This window comes from Salvelinus fontinalis, chromosome 38 (assembly GCF_029448725.1).
Source record: "Salvelinus fontinalis isolate EN_2023a chromosome 38, ASM2944872v1, whole genome shotgun sequence".
NCBI classification, from domain to species: domain Eukaryota; kingdom Metazoa; phylum Chordata; class Actinopteri; order Salmoniformes; family Salmonidae; genus Salvelinus; species Salvelinus fontinalis.
Window position 1 is genome coordinate 19,652,987 of NC_074702.1, and position 18,843 is coordinate 19,671,829.

Consider the following 18,843-nt stretch of genomic DNA (forward strand, 5'->3'; position numbering starts at 1 on the left):
CTAACTAGGTTTCCCCTTTTATCTGTGGATTAATTATCGGAGTAGAGAACACACAATTTGTGTGACTCAAAGGGGTCAAAATTTTACAAAGATCCAGAAAAAAGGACCTTGTGTATTTCAAGTAAAATAACAACCCAATGTTTATATCCCAGGACACATCAGCTGGCAATGTTTCATGTGTTTCGACCTGTCCACAAATGAATAGTTGGTTCAGAGTTCTTTTGATATTTCAACCTGCGTGTCCTGATCGCGTCAGGTGTGGATGGACAAAATCAACATTCGTGCGATTGCCCGGTCTAGTCAGCATGTTAATACTAGAAGTGATGGAATTCCATAACTACTAGAACCGCCATGACTTGATATTTTAATTATTATTTCAAATATTCAGTAATAAATAACAAACAAATATTTGTAATAAATACCATTTAAAATAACACAAGCATATTGCTATTACATTGTTATAACTAACTTCTTTCTAAGCAGGGTTTCTCACACACCCAGAGACAGATGGCTGACACAGAACATTCCTAAACACTGATAAGAAAAGGGTGCAGACACACACACATACTCAAGGACGGAGGGCTGACTACGCACACACAAAATCTCCTGCTTAGCTGAACATTTGATAACAAAGAACTTTTGCTATAAGACTCAGAAGGATGACGCCCAGCTCATCAGGACCAATCTGAGAAGACAACAACCTGTCCAGAACCAACCAAAGGACCAGAACTTCCAGACTCAACCTACTTTCTGTGTTGTATAAAATGTCTATGCATTCTGTTATCTGGGCTTTTTCTGGAGGTTCTCTATGAGCCGAAGGAACGAGACCGTATACGCTTGTACCAGATATCTTTACTCATAATTAAACTGTCGCTTGTCATACAATTTATCACCTTGTCTGAATCGATCCTTGACCGGCTCGCCCTTCTCCATATCCAATTATCAACATAACACACTAAATAACACACTGTAAAATTAATGCAGTTTTTATGTTAAGGTAGCTAACGTTAGCTAGCATTTACATTTATGAAAAAGTTAACGTTACGTACATGGCTATTGATAGGTAATGTTCAAAAACACAGCTCTCAGTGAGTGAAGACTTTTTTTTGCATAACTGAAATTCCTTACTGTCATCTCTGCAGACCTTGACTAACGTCTGATAACCCAAACGACATCTTCCGTGGCACCTTTTGAAACCCCACTTCTCCTTATATGGTTCCTGTCGAAACGTCCACTTCTTTCGAAAACTCAAATTTTCCTGAGAGATGCACTGCACTGAGAGATGACATATCACAGTAGGTGGAAGCATACTGTAAAGACCCTGACGGATGACTGCTCTGAGAGATGATGTTGCAGCTGGACCCCTCTCCTAAAATCTGTCAATTTAAGCTAGATAGCTGTTTTTTGTTGCATTGGATGCGTCTCAATCTATCACAACTGCCGTTCGCACTTCCGCATCTGCGGCGAAAGGTGACAGAGCTAGAGCGGTGTTTGTCAGGCCATGAAACATCCCAAAAATCGGTCTTCACACAAAATCGTCTGTAGTGTCTGAACGGTTTGGCCTACTATGACCGCTCTATGGAAAGATGAGATTCTCACGATGGTGTTCTCCGCTTTGCTCTACAACCCCCACAAACATCTTGGGACTCGTCGGAAGTTGGTACAGCCAATCTGCCAACATCTTTCTGTAGCATCTGAACAGTTTGGGCTACACACTAATATAACCCCTCTGTGGAACGGTGAGAGTCTCAAACACTTTTGCTCCAGGATGCCCACATGCCTCACAAGACTCATCTGAAAGTTCCCCAGTACAAGTTCAAAAAGGAATGGAAGTACAGTATATACAGTGCATTTGGAAAGTATTCAGACCCCTTGACTTAACGTAACGTTTCGTTTACGTCTGGTAAATGACGTAAACGAAAACGGAGCGCGTCAATTGGTTAGGAGCATGTCATCCTCTTCGGCACCATCTTAACATGTGCTCTTTATGACACAATGTAAAATTAGGTGAAATCATTTTTTGACAAAGTTACACTTGTGGTTACTGTCAATGTCATTGGGAAGTAGGACGGGGTACAGGGGACGGATGGAGTAGGCTGAAATGTGGACCAAGACAACCAATCACCTCACCTCTGTGGGAGGAAGTGCATTGGGCAGAGGTTGGCAGACCTATATTTTCTAAATAAGATTGTCAAAATATTCCTGCATTAACACTAGAAGCACAGAGGCAGTCATTTTAACTATTTATTCATTTAAAATGTAAATATCTCTGCCATTTTTAAGGTAAGTCCCCCCCTCTGTCTGACTATTCCTAAATAAGTAGTTCACACGTTGTTAGCATTTCGATATCATGAACAGAATGTGTTATAAGCAGTTTAAAGAGGAAAAACTAATTTCCGTATTCTAACGTTACCCAAGGCCTTCATAAACACAAATTCGAATTTTTCCGATAGCATATATTTATTACACTGCAGTCAAAATGACCCCTCATTGGCTCAAAGTGGGGTCCCTCGAGGCCTGTTTTTTCTAGTGTTAAGGACACAAGCATAGGTTTTGAACAACACACTTTCTACAACTCTGTGCAAGGAAGGGTGAATGGTGCGTAGTGCAGTCTTGACATTTCATCAAAACCTACACTTATGGATCCAAAAGGGTTGACACGAGCAACAACAGAGATGAAGAATACTGTAGGCAAGCATTTCAATGTATTAGATCAAATTGGCATGCAAGCTATTATCCTCATCATCATCCAGTGAACCCCTTCCTCCTTCCCAAGCACCCTGTCTTGTTTCAACTTAGTTGCACACCCAGTGCTGTGATATCCCTGTGTGGAAGGGTAAGTCAGCACAAAAGGTTAATACAAAAGAGGAACATTAAGCAGCCAACAAACCCAGTCACCTTTCCACAGTCTGTTTTATTTCCCTCAGCAGAAGTGAACGTCTCAATTGAGATAGTAGGAAAACTGCAGACAGAGGTCAAAGTAGAACAGTCTCCTGAAAAGACAATCCCATAATTGCATTGAGCAAAATTCGTAACAATTCATGTTACATCTGAGTGTTCTCATACTGATAATCAGACGTATTAGACATGTAAGACATATGAATAGAACCAAAGGGAAAGTGTGTTCAGAACATTGGAACAGATCATTGTCAGTAGAAGGTCAAAAAAGGACATTTACAAATTCTAAATCAAATGGACCGACGGAAGGCATAATGACATGTGCATCCCTGTGCAATTAGAGGTTTTCATAAATCAACCTTGAAAACTTTAGTAATTCATCAAAAATAATTAACAGTCAAATGATCTGAAATACTTGTAATGTACACTGCTCAAAAAAATAAAGGGAACACTTAAACAACACAATGTAACTCCAAGTCAATCACACTTCTGTGAAATCAAACTGTCCACTTAGGAAGCAACACTGATTGACAATAAATTTCACATGCTGTTGTGCAAATGGAATAGACAACAGGTGCAAATTATAGACAATTAGCAAGACACCCCCAATAAAGGAGTGGTTCTGCAGGTGGTGACCACAGACCACTTCTCAGTTCCTATGCTTCCTGGCTGATGTTTTGGTCACTTTTGAATGCTGGCGGTGCTTTCACTCTAGTGGTAGCATGAGACGGAGTCTACAACCCACACAAGTGGCTCAGGTAGTGCAGCTCATCCAGGATGGCACATCAATGCGAGCTGTGGCAAGAAGGTTTGCTGTGTCTGTCAGCGTAGTGTCCAAAGCATGGAGGCGCTACCAGGAGACAGGCCAGTACATCAGGAGACGTGAAGGAGGCCGTAGGAGGGCAACAACCCAGCAGCAGGACCGCTACCTCCGCCTTTGTGCAAAGAGGAGCAGGAGGAGCACTGCCAGAGCCCTGCAAAATGACCTCCAGCAGGCCACAAATGTGCATGTGTCTGCTCAAACGGTCAGAAACAGACTCCATGAGGGTGGTATGAGGGCCCGACGTCCACAGGTGGGGGTTGTGCTTACAGCCCAACACCGTGCAGGACGTTTGGCATTTGCCAGAGAACACCAAGGTTGGCAAATTCGCCACTGGCGCCCTGTGCTCTTCACAGATGAAAGCAGGTTCACACTGATCACATGTGACAGACGTGACAGTCTGGAGACGCAGTGGAGAACGTTCTGCTGCCTGCAACATCCTCCAGCATGACCGGTTTGGCGGTGGGTCAGTCATGGTGTGGGGTGGCATTTCTTTGGGGGGCTGCACAGCCCTCCATGGGCTCGCCAGAGGTAGCCTGACTGCCATTAGGTACCGAGATGAGATCCTCAGACCACTTGTGAGACCATATGCTGGTGCGGTTGGCCCTGGGTTCCTCCTAATGCAAGACAATGCTAGACCTCATGTGGCTGGAGTGTGTCAGCAGTTCCTGAAAGAGTAAGGCATTGATGCTATGGACCGCCCGTTCCCCAGACCTGAATCCAATTGAGCACATCTGGGACATCATGTCTTGCTCCATCCACCAACGCCACGTTGCACCACAGACTGTCCAGGAGTTGGCGGATGCTTTAGTCCAGGTCTGGGAGGAGATCCCTCAGGAGACCATCCGCCACCTCATCAGGAGCATGCCCAGGCGTTGTAGGGAAGTCATACAGTACATACACACTACTGAGCCTCATTTTGACTTGTTTTAAGGACATTACATCAAAGTTGGATCAGCCTGTAGTGTGGTTTTCCACTTTAATTTTGAGTGTGATTCCAAATCCAGACCTCCATGGGTTGATACATTTGATTTCCATTGATAATTTTTGTGTGATTTTGTTGTCAGCACATTCAACTATGTAAAGAAAAAAGTATTTAATAAGAATACTTCATTCATTCAGATCTAGGATGTGTTATTTTAGTGTTCCCTTTATTTTTTTGAGCAGTGTATATTGCATACCAGTACTCATTTATCCAAATGACCAAGAAGTATTGGAAGATTTCAAATCAGGATGAAGAGTATCAGTTACCAATTCTAATTATCATACCTGCTAGCCATTCTCTTTGACTAAATAAGCCATCATTGATACACAAAAACATCTATTTGCTGTATAAACACAGTTAGCCATGTTGCCGTTGGGGTGCTTTCAAATTCAACCACTTGGTCTTCATAAGAGTATGTTATTAACCCAAAACTCATAAGGCTTGGAATTCATCACTTTAACCAATATTAAATAGAAGACAAACATTTACGTTTTGACATAGAAAACAACAATCATTCACTAGAAATGAAATACACTTTCATGACATGCAGGCAAAAGCAATACTGTTGCCTGTTGACGTACAGCCCCTGTAAAGGTGGCCCACCACCTGTAATACTTATATTGTATAAGTAATACTTATATTGTGGTTTATTTCAAACCATCATAACACTTTATATTAAGTTGCCCTTATTCCATGTAGTTACTCAAACTGCAGAGAAGGAACATAACAATGCTTGAATTGCACTAAAAGGATAAGTGACAAAAAATGTTTGACATTAATTACCAATCTAGTTACATGAAATAAGACAGAGAAAATTATATTTGGTGTAACTACATGGCATTGCTGTGACTTAATGTAAAGTGTGAGCCTATAGTTTTTTTCGTACATTCAGTCTGTGCGTTTCCCCAGTTTAAGAAGTGAATCCCATGGCTTGGTTTTAATTCACCTGAATATGTAAAGACATTCTAGGAGTGCACTTAACTCATTTCGGCCAAAACTGGTGCGGCACAACTGATCACCAAAGGTACAAAAAAGGCAACCGATCTGTCAGAACGTAGGTCAGTCTTCGAGAAGTGGCCTCGCGTTTCACAAAGTTCAATCTACTTCCCCCCTCACTTCTCCAGAGATCCATCTCTTCGGCTTTTAAATAGTCGTTATTGTAGAATTAAAACTAGTAGGCAAGTTCCAATTCTATGGTATTTACAGTTGTACAGCTCTGCTATCAAGAACTAAAGTTTCTGTGACACTATTCTCATTTCATCTCAAGGGTTAGTCAGAGGGTTGCATGCAAGGTCCTCCCCCTCAATGACACCATTGTGATGGAGATCAAAGAAATCATTGCGGTGAATGAAAGTGTTGATATGCTTCTGTATTCCAGAAAGAGACCAAGAGGTGGTCAGGACTTGTTTCCTGAGGCCTGCATTAGCCAAGTCACTTAAAATAAAATACTGAAAAATGGTGGCCACAGTCAGATTGGGAGGATGACTTGGGCTTCAACCTATAATTTGAAGAGTAATAAGCTATTCTGAAGCATCACGGAGCATATTCAAATGTGCTAGTGCCATAAAACCAGTACTGGGCCTACCTTTAATCTTCATTGAGCTTATCCTCTGTGTAGACATCCGTCTTTGTAATTGTCAGTTAATGTCAAAAGCCACACAGTTTTCAGGAAGTGTTACATCTTTGACGGATACTTAACTACATCCATTCAGTTTCTCAATGGCCAACGGATCAACCCGACTAAACATTCCAGACCTTCTCTGCTTTGCTCGGAGCCCCAGTCTGTCCCAACATGGCAGGTAACCAACCAAGGAACCTGTCAGTCTCTCAGTAGGAAGACAACAGGAAATAGTTAAGGGGGGCAGGGAGAGTGAAACGCAGCCTTCGTTTGGAGACTTCTGGGTTCTGAGCCGTCCTATAAGGGTCCTCATAATAAAACTCCTGGCTGAATCAGTGCAATTCGTGTTGTCCGGTTTAAGATAATCCTAGTGGTTTTGTGGGTCTTTGGTGGTTAAATCGGAGGTGTCGAGTTAGGTTTTCTGGGTTGTGACGTCCGTACTGGAGGTAAAGGGGCACGTCTATGTGAGAGAGAGAGGGATATAGAAAGATAGAAAAGAAGGTCACCTCCAGCTTTTGTTACAATACTGTACAACACCAACTGTATGTCTCTATCTGCCCATTCATCTGACATCTATACATTCATCAACTTAGCCGAACAATACAGCCACTGAAGTACCTGGAAGGGATGGCTGCAACAGGAGGAACTGAAGTTATACTAGCTCCATGTTGCACAGGGGCACCAGATGCAGTGTACCCAGGATGGGTGGGATGTGACGGGGGGTCCGAAGGCAAGGACTTCCTGGAGGCTGGTGGTTTTTTGGGTGGTACAAGGGCCTGAGGAAAATACAATAGAAACATATAATACAATCCAGGTGTGACACAGGATGATTTTTGTTGATTATAGCCGTCTCGTCACATAGAGTTTAGGTAACAGAGACAAGACAATTGAAGATTGAGGGCTCTAGACCAACTTCAGTCCTTGGGGGCCTGATTACTGTCACTTTTGCCCCAGCCACAGCTAACACACGACTCCAATGATCTTCAGTTTAAAAACGCAATTAGTTTAAATCAGCGGTGTTTGCTAGGGATGAGGAACTAGTGTGACCACTATGGCCCCCGAGGACTGGAGTTGCCCATCCCTGCTCTAGACCAAAAGTAGATTTAATTGATTAACTTTTGGTTTAGTTAACTGTTCTGCCAATAGTACTAGAAATAATTTATGAGACTTGCTGATATTGATGTGTTGAAGGTTGCCTGATTGTACATGGACGATGCAAACTACACTCACCGGCCAGTTTATTAGGTACACACATCTAGTAGAGGGTCGGACCCCCCTTTGCCTCCAGAAGAACCTGAAGTATTCTGGGCATTCCACAAGGAGTCAGAAACGTTCCACAAGGGGGAGGTTGGTCCATGCTGACGCGATGGCATCATGCAGTTGCTGCTTATTGGACGGTGGTATATTCATGCTGCGAACAGCCTGTTCGATCTCATCCCGAAAATGCACTATTGGGTTAAGGTCTGGGACTGCGCAGGTCACGCCAGGCAATGTTTTTTCACTCTTTGATTGTCCAGTGTTGGTGATAGCGTGCCCACTGGAGCCGCTTCTTGCTATTTTTAGCTGATAGGAGTGGAACCCGGTGTGGTCGTCTGCTGCAATAGCCCATCCGTGACAAGGACCGACGAGTTTTGCATTCCGAGATGCTATTCTACACACCACTGTTGTACTGTGCCATTTGTCTGTTTGTGGCCCACCTGTTAGCTTGCACGATTCTTGCCACTCTCCTTCGACCTCTCTCATCAAAAAGCTTTTTTTGCCCACATGACTGCCGCAGACTGGATGTTTTGTTTGTCACAACATTTTCAGTAAACCCTAGACACTAAAAGCCCAGGAAGGCATCCGTTTCTAAGATACTGGATCCGGTGCGTCTGGCACCGACGATCATACCATGCTCAAAGTTGCTTAGGCCACTTATTTTGTCCATTCTAACCTTCAATCAAACAGTAACTGAATGTCTCGATGCCTGTTTTATATGGAAAGCCACAGCCACGTGACTCACTGTCTGTAGAAGCGATCCCTTTTCGTGAACGGGGTGCTGTACCAGTGAGTGTATTTACACTACACCAATATATTAAGCATGGTTTAATATGCAAATTAAGTATCAACATCAATAAAATGCAGTTAAAAATGCAAATTTCACCTAAATATTTTTTTATTTTCAAATAGTTACTAACATTGCCATTAGCTATAGCCATAGATTAGCTGTGCATTCTTTTGTAACCAACTTCTGTCTTAGGGAGTGAATATGAAGTACTTTTTTTATCTGCATTTGCACATAACTGTAAATTTAGCAATACAATACAATTCTGAACTAAAGCTTGATTAGTGTGATTAGATTCATTGTCTCAAATAATTAAATCCATCGAATCAACCAATCAACTACACTCATCAATTAACCACACAATCAACCATTACATCCCTCCACAATCAATTAACCAACCCACCCCACTTATCACATAAATAAACCAATCAGACCCAATGCAATGCCCACATGCAGCCATGTCTACATGCTACTCTGGTACCTGGCTGCCTGTTAGCACAGGGTCAGGGGGTAGAGGCTTGGTGGGAGGAGCCGGCCGACTCAACGATGGCTAGAATAACGGACAGAAAACAGAAGGAATAGATGGAGAGAATGAGAGAGAGGGGTGAAGAGACCAACCAAAGGAAAGGGACTATTCAGCTATTCTAACTGAATGAGACTCCAGAGTAGTCACAATACTCAAACATTCGCTTTTTGTACGATAAAAACAACAAACGTCAAATGAATTCTCATGCAATGAGATGTCAAACACACAAATCATTTCTATTAGCAAACCACAGAGATGAGACAGCTACCTCTATTCATTCGCCATCATGCTCACTTCCATGCAGGTAACAAATGCACTCTAAAGTAATGGAATAGTATCCATTACGTTACTATTGACAAGACAGATTCCAATCATGGAAGTAGATGATAAGAGGGAAAGATGATCGACACCAGTGCTACTCAATGCCATACAGATAAGATTAATTTACCCACACTGACCAAACGTTAGAAATCAGCAACTTGACCAATGACTATAAGATACTTTTTTGAGGAAGAGTGGTAGGGAATATACACTGAGTGTACAAAACATTAGGAACACCTGCTCTTTCCATGACAGATTGACCTGGTGCATCTAGGTGAAAACTATGATCCCTTATTGATGTCACCTGTTAAATCCACATACAGTAGATGAAGGGGAGGCGACAGGTTAAAGAAGGATTTTTAAGCCTTGGGACATGAACTGTTTATGTGTGTCATTCAGCGGGTGAATGGGCAAGACAAAATATTTAAGTGCCTTTGAACAGGGTAGTAGGTGCCAGGCACACCAGTTTGAGTGGGTCGATAACTGCAACACTGCTGAGTTTTTCACGCTCAACAGTTTCCTGAGAGTATGAAGAATGGTCCACCACCCACTCAAGCCAACTTGACACAACTGCAGGAAGCATTGGAGTCAACATTGGTCAACAACCCTGTGGAACACTTTCAACACCTTGGAGAGTCTATGCCCCGACGATTCAAGGCTGTTCTGAGGGCAAAAAGGGTTACAACTCAAAATTAGGAAGTTGTTCCTAATGTTTTGTATACTCAGTGTACATTGATTCTAGAGCGTCAGCTAATTAACTATGTAGCTCAAGATTTGAATGTTATGTAATAATGCCTACCGTGTTTTGTAGGCATCATCACAGAAGATTCGACACACAATTTACAAAAGTGATTGTAAATAAAGAGATTAACAACTCTGGTGTGTGGAGCCACAGTCTTTGTCAACTAGTTCAATCATTGTGTCTCAGCACATAGGCTACTCTTCCAGATCTAAGCTGGGGATTGAGTTCGCTCATGTGGAGTTTTTTTTTGCTAAATGACAGATTTACACATCTAAACAGGAGAGTTAATCTTGTCCAAATTAAACCCCTGTTAAGCATTAGACACTGTGGCTACTGTTGGCGCTTACTAGGAGGAACATGCTCCCCCCCATATGCCAGTAAGTAATGCTAAATAATCAAAGTAATGCTGTGGTTGGTTTTCAACATCAATTTTTAAGTCACCCTGTACATGCAGGTTTCCATTCAGACTGACATGTCATATCCTCATAGAATATATATTTTTTAATGTTTGTTTTTTTTACCCCAATTTCGTGATATCCCATTGGTAGTTAGTCTTGTCCCATTGCTGCAACTCCCGTACGGACACGGGAGAGGCGAAGGTCGAGAGCCATGCGTCCTCCGAAACACTACCCTGCCAAGCCACACTGCTTCTTGACACACTGCTCCCTTAACTCGGAAGCCAGCCACACCAAATTTGTTGGAAAAAACACAGTACTGGCGACTGAAGTCAGCGTGCCACAAGAGCATGATGGGACAAATAGATCCTGGCTGGCTAAACCCTCCCCTAACGATCCTGGGCCAATTGTTTTCCGCCTCATGGGTCTCCCGGTCGCGGCCGGCTGCGACACAGCCTGGGATCAAACCCGGGTCTGTAGTAACGCCTCAAGCACTTTGATGCAGTGCCTTAGACCACTGCGCCACTCAGGGGGCCCCCTCATAGAATAATTTTAAAGAAACAGTGTGATGGCATGGCCCTCTAAACAGATACAAAAAGCTCTGAACAAAAACACAGCTCTGAACAAAAACAACTACAACTATTACTACATATGGACGAAGACCTCGTCATTAATGGCAACCTCTGACTGTACCTGGTTGTTAGGGGGGCTGGGGTCGGGGGGCAGGGGCTTGGCGGGGGCTTGCCGTTTCCTTCTTATCTAATGATGAATATTTGGAAAAAGTAGAGGAACAAACACGACTTCGCTATAATACTGCAACTACACATACATAAAGACAGAATGTTAGTTCTAGAAAACATGAGAATTCTTATAGATAAATAATGATAAGTTAGAGATTTCATCTCATTGCATTGCACACACTAGCATTTTTCAAGCTACCCATCACCTCACAGGCCTAGGCCAGGTTACCTGGGCTTGTTTTAAGACAGGGTCAGGAGGAAGTGGCTTAGTAGGCGGAGCAGGTCTGTCCTGAACCTGATAGGAGAAAACAGGAGGCAAAGGGTTTTGACAGCCAATGGAAACATGCATTGGGGGGTAAATTAGTTATTAGAATTAAGCAGAACATATACAACTCAGATTGAGAAAATATGAATTGGTTTCTTGAACATATGCTGAACAAAAATATAAACACAACACGTAAAGTGTTGGTCCCATGTTTCATGAGCCGAAATAAAAGATCCCAGAAATATTCCATACACACAAAAAGCTTATTTCTCTAAAATGTTGTGCACAAATTTGTTTACAACAACTGCATTTTATCGATGGCTATTTGAATGCACAGAGATACCGTGACAAGATCCTGAGGCCCATTGTCATGCCATTCATCCGCTGACATCACCTCATCTTTCAGCATGATAATGCACGGCTCCACGTCGCAAGGATCGGTAAACAATTCCTGGAAGCTGAAAATGTCCCAGTTCCTCCATGGCCTGCATACTCAGACACATCACCCACTGAGCATGTTTGGGATGCTCTGGATAGACTTGTACGACACTGTGTTTCAGTTCCTGACAATATCCAGCAACATCGCACAGCCATTGAAGAGCGGAACAGGCTACAATCAACAGCCTGATCAACTCTATGCGAAGGAGATGTGATGCGCTGCATGAGGCAAATGGTAGTCATACCAGAAACTGACTGGTTTTCTGATCAATGCTCCTACCTTAAAAAAAAAAATATATATATATATATATATATATATATATATATATATATATATATATATATATATATATATATATATATATATATATATATATATATATATATATATATATATATATATATATTCTGTGACCAACAGATGTATATCTGTATTCCAAGTCATATGAAATCCATAGACTAAATAAATGTATTAAATGTACTGATTTCCTTATATAAACTTTAACTCAGTAAAATCTTTGAAACTGTTGCATGTTGTGTTCATATTTTTGGTCAGTGTAGACCTTGTTAATGTGTTAGATGCGTTTTAAAATGTTCTTTATGCTCCCCTTATTCAGGCAAATCTTACATAGCTCCCCACATGAAAAAAATACAATAGTATACAGTGCCTTCGGAAAGTATTCAGACCCATTGACTTTTTCCACATTTGTTACATTACAGCCTTATTCTACAGTGGATTAAATTAAAATAAATCCTCAGCAATCTACACACAATAGCCCACAATGACAAAGCATCAAGAATGGTCCATCATCCAAAGGATATCAAGCCAACTTGACAACTATGGGAAGCATTGGAGCCAACAAAAATACAAACCAGAAATACCTAATTTACATAAGTATTCAGACCCATTGCCACGAGACTCGAAATTGAGCTCAAGTGCATCCTGTTTCCATTGATCATCCTTGAGATGTTTCTACAACTTGATTAGAGTCCACCTGTGGTAAAAAGCTATTGATTGGACATGATTTGGAAAGGCACACACCTGTCTATATAAGGTCCCACAGTTGACCGTGCATGTCAGTGCAAAAACCAAGCCATGAGGTCGAAGGAATTGTCCATAGAGCTCCGAGACAGGATTGTGTTGAGGCACAGATCTGTGGAAGGGTACCAAAACATTCTGCAGCATTGAAGGTCCCTAAGAACACAGTGGCCTCCATCATCCTTAAATGGAAGAAGTTTGGAACCACCAAGACTCTGAGCTGGCCGCCCGGCCAAACTGAGGAATCGGGGGAGAAGGGCCTTGGTCAGGGAGGTGACCAAAAACCCGATGGTCACTCTGACAGCGCTCCAGAGTTCCTCTGTCGAAATGGAAGAACCTTCTAGAAGGACAAACATTTATACAGCCCTCCACCAATCAGGCCTTTATGGTAGAGTGGCCAGACGGAAGTCACTCCTCAGTAAAAAGGCACATGACAGCCAGCTTGGAGTTTGCCAAAAGGCACCTAAAGGATTCTGAGATCACGAGAAACAAATTGGTCTGATGAAACCAAGATTGAACTCTTTGGCCTGAATGCCAAGTGTCACATCTGGAGGAAACCTGGCATCATCCCTACGGTGAAGCATGGTGGTGGCAGCATCATGCTGTGGGTATGTTTTTCCGTGGCAAAGACTGGGAGACTAGTCAGGATCGAGGCTAAGATGAAGGGAGCAAAGTACAGAGGGCCACCCGAGTGGTGCAATGGTCTAAGGCATTGCATCGCAGTTGCTAGCTGTGCCACTAGAGATCCTGGTTCAAGTCCGGGTTAGGGGAGGGTTTGGCCGGCAGGGATATCCTTGTCCCTCTAGTGACTCCTGTGGCGGGCCGGGCGTGTGGACACTGACACGATCTCAAGGTGTACAGTGTTTTCTCCAACACGTTGGTGTGGCTGTCTTCCAGGTTAAGCTGGCATTGTGTCAAGAAGCAGTGCCAAGCTTGTAGCTTAAACGATTCCCAAAAAGTCTTGAGGCTGTAATCGCTGCCAAAGGTGCTTCAACAAAGTACTGAGTAAAGGGTCTGAATACTTAAGTAAATATGATATTTCAGTTTATTTTAAAAATGAGCAAAAATGTAATTATGGGGTGTATGTGTGTAGATTGATGACGGAAAGAAACAATTTCATACATTTTAGAATAAGGCTGTAACCTAACAAAATGTGGAAAAAGTCAAGGAGTCTGAATACTTTCTGAAGGCACTGTAAATACTGTAGTATTACTATATTTATATACTATTGTATTCACTGTAGTGTTTTTTGACTTTACTGTACACTGTAGTGTTTTTGTGGACATGACTGTAGTATTTACAATTTACTATAGTATAAATGCAGTAGTATTTCTATAGTTAGAACTTCCACTTCGGCGGTATCCAGATTGTCATACCGACCTTGTGCCATCCCGGGATATTCTGTAATACCGGCACTGAACAGAAGGGGTGCTATTTTCAAACTCCATTGAGCCTCTTTAATCCGAAGGTTAGCAATACTGATTTTGCAAGAAGCTAGATAACCAGCCAGCCAGAAAATTCTACCCGCTGACTTACAGCTGCACTAGGTTCAGACAGCATTCCTGTGTATATTAAGACACCACGGAGTCAGTGCAAGATATGGCTCAGAAAACGTACCTCAATCCAGGGATGAGAAATGCGTTGTACTCCGAATTGTCCCATTATCCCAACTGTTACACCGTGAAGACAATGGGACAATTAGGGGTACAATACATTTCTCATCCCTGGATTGAGGTACATTTTAATCTACACAGGAATACTGTTTGACCCTAGTGCAGCTATAAGCAAGCGGCTTGGATCTGCTGGCTAATAGATAACTAGCTACTAAATTAGCAAACCAAATGCCCAACTACAGACTATTGAGCATATTTTAGACAGTTAACTTATAACTATTAAGTTATCTAGCTGTCAAACATTTAGTTATGAATTCCATACTGTAACTAGATCACCTGGCGTGTGCCGCGCAACAGTGTGTGACTCACAAGGTTCCGGTCTCTAGTCATTGTGTGCTTGTAAACAAACACAATGTGATTAGGGACTACCAGTAAACTTCATAATGAAAAATAATGTGACAGGTGAAATGAAGAACGCAATCTTCTTTATCTCCTAACGTATTACACAAGCTGACTGCAGGTACCTTACTTAAAAATTAGCTACAAATATTCAAATGTATAAAAAAAATTCAAATAAATAGTTTCAAAGATATTGACAGTATTGAAAAACCATCCTGTGGCTATTTCCAAATACCCCAGTATACGGTATACTGCCCAAGCCTAAAATACTATAGTATTTACTATAGTGTTTTAGTTTATTCTCTTTGACATAGAATTGGTGGCTTTGTCCTTAAGGAATCCTACTGGACAAATACTAAAACATTTCCATAACCTGTAGGTAGAAATTCTATAGTAACTACTACACATGATTATGGTATACTACAGTGTGTAGTATAGTATTCTACAGTACACTACAGAATTATCTAGTAAGCACTACACAATCAAGGGGAATACCAGTGTGTAGTACAGTATTCTACAGCATACTACAAAATTATATAGTAAACACTACACGATCGAGGGATACTACAGTGTGTAACATAGTATTCAACAGTAGGGATTCATATTTTCCATACAAGTTTCAATACTGTGAATAATTCATATTTATACTGAACGTTCTGGTAAATAGCACAAAACTCAGATGTGCCCTTTTAAAGAGTTTAAAACCAAGATATGGTCACTATGCCAGGGTTCTCCACAAATAAGAGAGTAAAGATTTCAGAGAAAATTAAACTGATATTTAGTAATGATAGAGTAACTGTCTTTGATCGCCAATGACATTGTTGTGAATTGCGAAACAGGCCGTTCATCAATTCTGAGCCTTACGTTCCTCAATTAATTCAGCAAATTTCATCAGTAAGCCATCTAGACACAGAGCGCGCCCAGAGTATAGAGTTGATGAATCATTCAAACTTTGTAACGACAGTCAAACAAAAGTCAAATGACCAAAGTTGCTAAGCTTGCTAGAAAACCTTCAACGAATGACAGAATATCTCCTCTTTTTGGCAAAAATCGAGTTAATGATCATACGGATAGCAGATCAGCTCAAGAATAACAGGGAGATGAAGAGTGGAAATAGTTGAAATATCAAAGAGACAGCGCAGAGAAGATGTTATAGCGGTATTTTGACATGCATAGGCGAGAGACATGCTTTGATAATACAACCTATGGATTACAGAATAAAGTTAGGAATGTTCATGTAAGACAGGAGTCAGGGTTTTGGATTAGAAAATAGCCTAGGCTTTAGGACAGGAGAATATAAAATTTCCCCTCATCCCTACCCATAGACTTCATGCCTGTGACAGAGATGACTATGTAATAAATTGTGCCTATCAAATTTGTGACTGTCTGAAGAGTCACTGAAGAGTCAATGACAGCTCAAAGAGGCACATGTTTTATAGGCTATACTGTAGGGTTTTTCTGTAGGGTTCATTAACTGCATTTGGGTCACGTGTGCATTCCAGCAGTGGCAATTACGAGTGTACTTTGAATTTATGGCAACTTTGTGTGAAGAAAATACGCTAGACTAAAGGCTACCATGCTACAACCTGTTTGGATAATGCGCAATTAAATATTTTGCTAATCTGATGCTGCGCATGTTGTGTATTTTGTGGAATTGCATTAGTGCCGACATTGGGGAGCATTTTTGTAATTTTCCAGGTGTTGTCATTTCGGGCAATGTGTATTCATGGGTCAGTCAAGGGATCTCGATTACCCATGTTAATCCCTATTCTACAGTTTACTACAGAATTCTATAGTATGTACTATAGTATTCTATAGTAAACTGTAGTATTTTTTGATGTGGGTCAACTCAGAGAGATTGACGTCTGCTAAATGGCTAATATTATTACAACAAAGTCAGTGTTATCGATTCCATGTACCTGTAATAAGGGCACATAGGAACAGTGTAGGTGGAAAAACTATTTGAGTGACAGTCAGGAAAGGCCAGGCTGGGTCATCGTGGTACCTTGTTAGAAGGCAGCGACGGGGTCATTTGGATGTCACTCTGGCGGCTCCAGTGGTACCTCAGAGGTTGGACCTGTTCCCCGTTACGAGCATCCACTCGCTCGGTGGCCGGGGTCCTGGGAGACAGCACACACTCACACATTAACACACTAACATATTACCATAAAGGTCATACCACAATTTCAATAATGGGGGTGCTGAAGCGTTACAAATAGTAAGCTGAGCACTGTCATAAGAGTTAAGAATTATGTTTCTCTATAACACTGGTCCAGCCCTCAAAGAATGGGTGTTTGATTACAATACACTGGTTAATATACATGATATTACAACCTTGGGGAATAATCAGTTCTGAAGAGTCAGAGGTCATTGCAGTGGTACAACCTAGAAATGAGGTTGACATAAGTAACACTCAAAATAAGCTTATAGAACTGAGACTCTACAGAATGGTCACCATCACTATCCACGAAACCGGCTCTAAAGGAGTCTTATCTAAAACATTGAAGAAATGGGGAACTAAACTGGGGTGAGTTTCCCAAAGTCTTCGTAGCATTTAGTTGGTCGTTACATCCTACTTAAAGTGCATCGCTAGTATCTGAGCTGTTTACTCAAAAAACATATGTTGAACTAAAACTGATCAATCAAATTCTCTCTCTCTTTAGATTATAGTGAGTTATTTTAATATGGACCAACATTCACAGATATTTTTGCAAACTAGAGACACTCTTGGGTGTTATATGGAACACTAAGCATTAAAGTTGCACTTCAGTAACGATTCGTCGTAAAGACACAGCCCAGAACTGAGCAGCTAGAAACTAATTCCATGGCTTTACTCTACCCTTAACATTTAGTACCTTTTAGCCTGTTCCACGGCAAACACCAAGCCCCAACTCTCACTATGGGCCACACTGACCCCACTGAATTATGAGTAGTGAAAAACACAGTTAACTCTGACCTCCATTGATTGATGAAGTGCAAGATAATTGGACACGCACAAGGTTTCAAACTTGCACATACTCTAGTTGGCTATAGCCCCTTTCATTCCATTATAGCTATTAAAAAAACACTATGGCCGAAATTCTGTCCATACTAATAGCGGTTTTCTGCACTGCGCAAACATATACATACTATATAAACATTGTAACTAATATGTGAACACAGCTGGTGTCCCCTGGGTCAGGACTCTCACCGGCTCTGTTGGCGTCCGGTGCCCTTGTGGAAGGGGCTGGTAGTGCCCAGGCAGGGCAGGTTGCGGTGACAGCGGGGGAAACGCAGGGCGAGGAAGAGGAGAACCACTGGCAGGATGAAGAGGAAGATGACCAGCAAGGCCACACGTGCCGGGTCAGATCCTGGAGATACAGAAAAAATGTAGGTCTTGGTTATCACATGGCAGACATAGAATTAAAGCTGGGTGCATGTTACTAATTTCATCCTAGTTTTATTGATACGGTCCCAATTTCTCAAGGATTTGATTAAGATAAGGAGTTTATATCTATGAGTGCAGTCAAGTTGTGCATTAACGGAGGAACGGTGAGGTACCTCTAGGTGCTCTTGCAGGGCCACTGTCCACACTGCCTCCATGGCCCGTGTACCTACAGTCTGGAGGAGCCCAGCCCACGTCACAGTGGCAGTTCTTATTGCTGTTGCACACCTGGCAATGTCAGAGAGAGGATATTGAGCCATATTATTAATTTAACATCAACAACAGTATGGGCCAGTCCATTGTGAGCTATACAATATAACTTATATAAGGGGAGACAGGCAGCTGGCTTGCTCACCCCGTGTCCATTGCATTTGCTCTGACACTCGTCGACGCCGAACAAAGACACATCCTGACACCGCTGGTTCCAACAGGCCTGAACCACAACATGGTTAGTAATATCAATCAACATTTTAGATATGCATGTAAGCTTAGATAACACAGCAAACCTCTCTATTCCAAAGGGTCAAATGACCCGTTCCACAAAAACAGAAGTATTTTGCATTGTATTTCTATAGT

The 18,843-nt window shown here is 41.8% G+C and overlaps 1 protein-coding gene across 4 annotated transcripts in view; it reads right to left on the reverse strand.

Annotated features, from left to right (window-relative positions):
* Positions 1-2,894: 2,894 nt before the first annotated feature.
* LOC129837360 (disintegrin and metalloproteinase domain-containing protein 15-like) overlaps positions 2,895-18,843 on the reverse strand; it is a 30,663-nt gene continuing 14,714 nt past the window's right edge. Inside the window, exons 17-24 of one of the 4 annotated variants that reach the window (XM_055903463.1) lie at positions 18,623-18,700; positions 18,384-18,495; positions 18,034-18,193; positions 16,849-16,963; positions 11,319-11,384; positions 8,847-8,915; positions 6,940-7,097; positions 2,895-6,781 (exon numbers count right to left, since the gene is read on the reverse strand). In XM_055903463.1, coding sequence (XP_055759438.1) covers positions 6,715-6,781; positions 6,940-7,097; positions 8,847-8,915; positions 11,319-11,384; positions 16,849-16,963; positions 18,034-18,193; positions 18,384-18,495; positions 18,623-18,700 — 825 coding nt within the window. In that variant the 3' untranslated portion in view covers positions 2,895-6,714. Of the gene's footprint in view, positions 6,782-6,939; positions 11,109-11,318; positions 11,385-16,848; positions 16,964-18,033; positions 18,194-18,383; positions 18,496-18,622; positions 18,701-18,843 lie in introns of those variants that run through there. The other 3 variants (XM_055903464.1, XM_055903465.1, XM_055903466.1) reach the window with 3 other exon arrangements.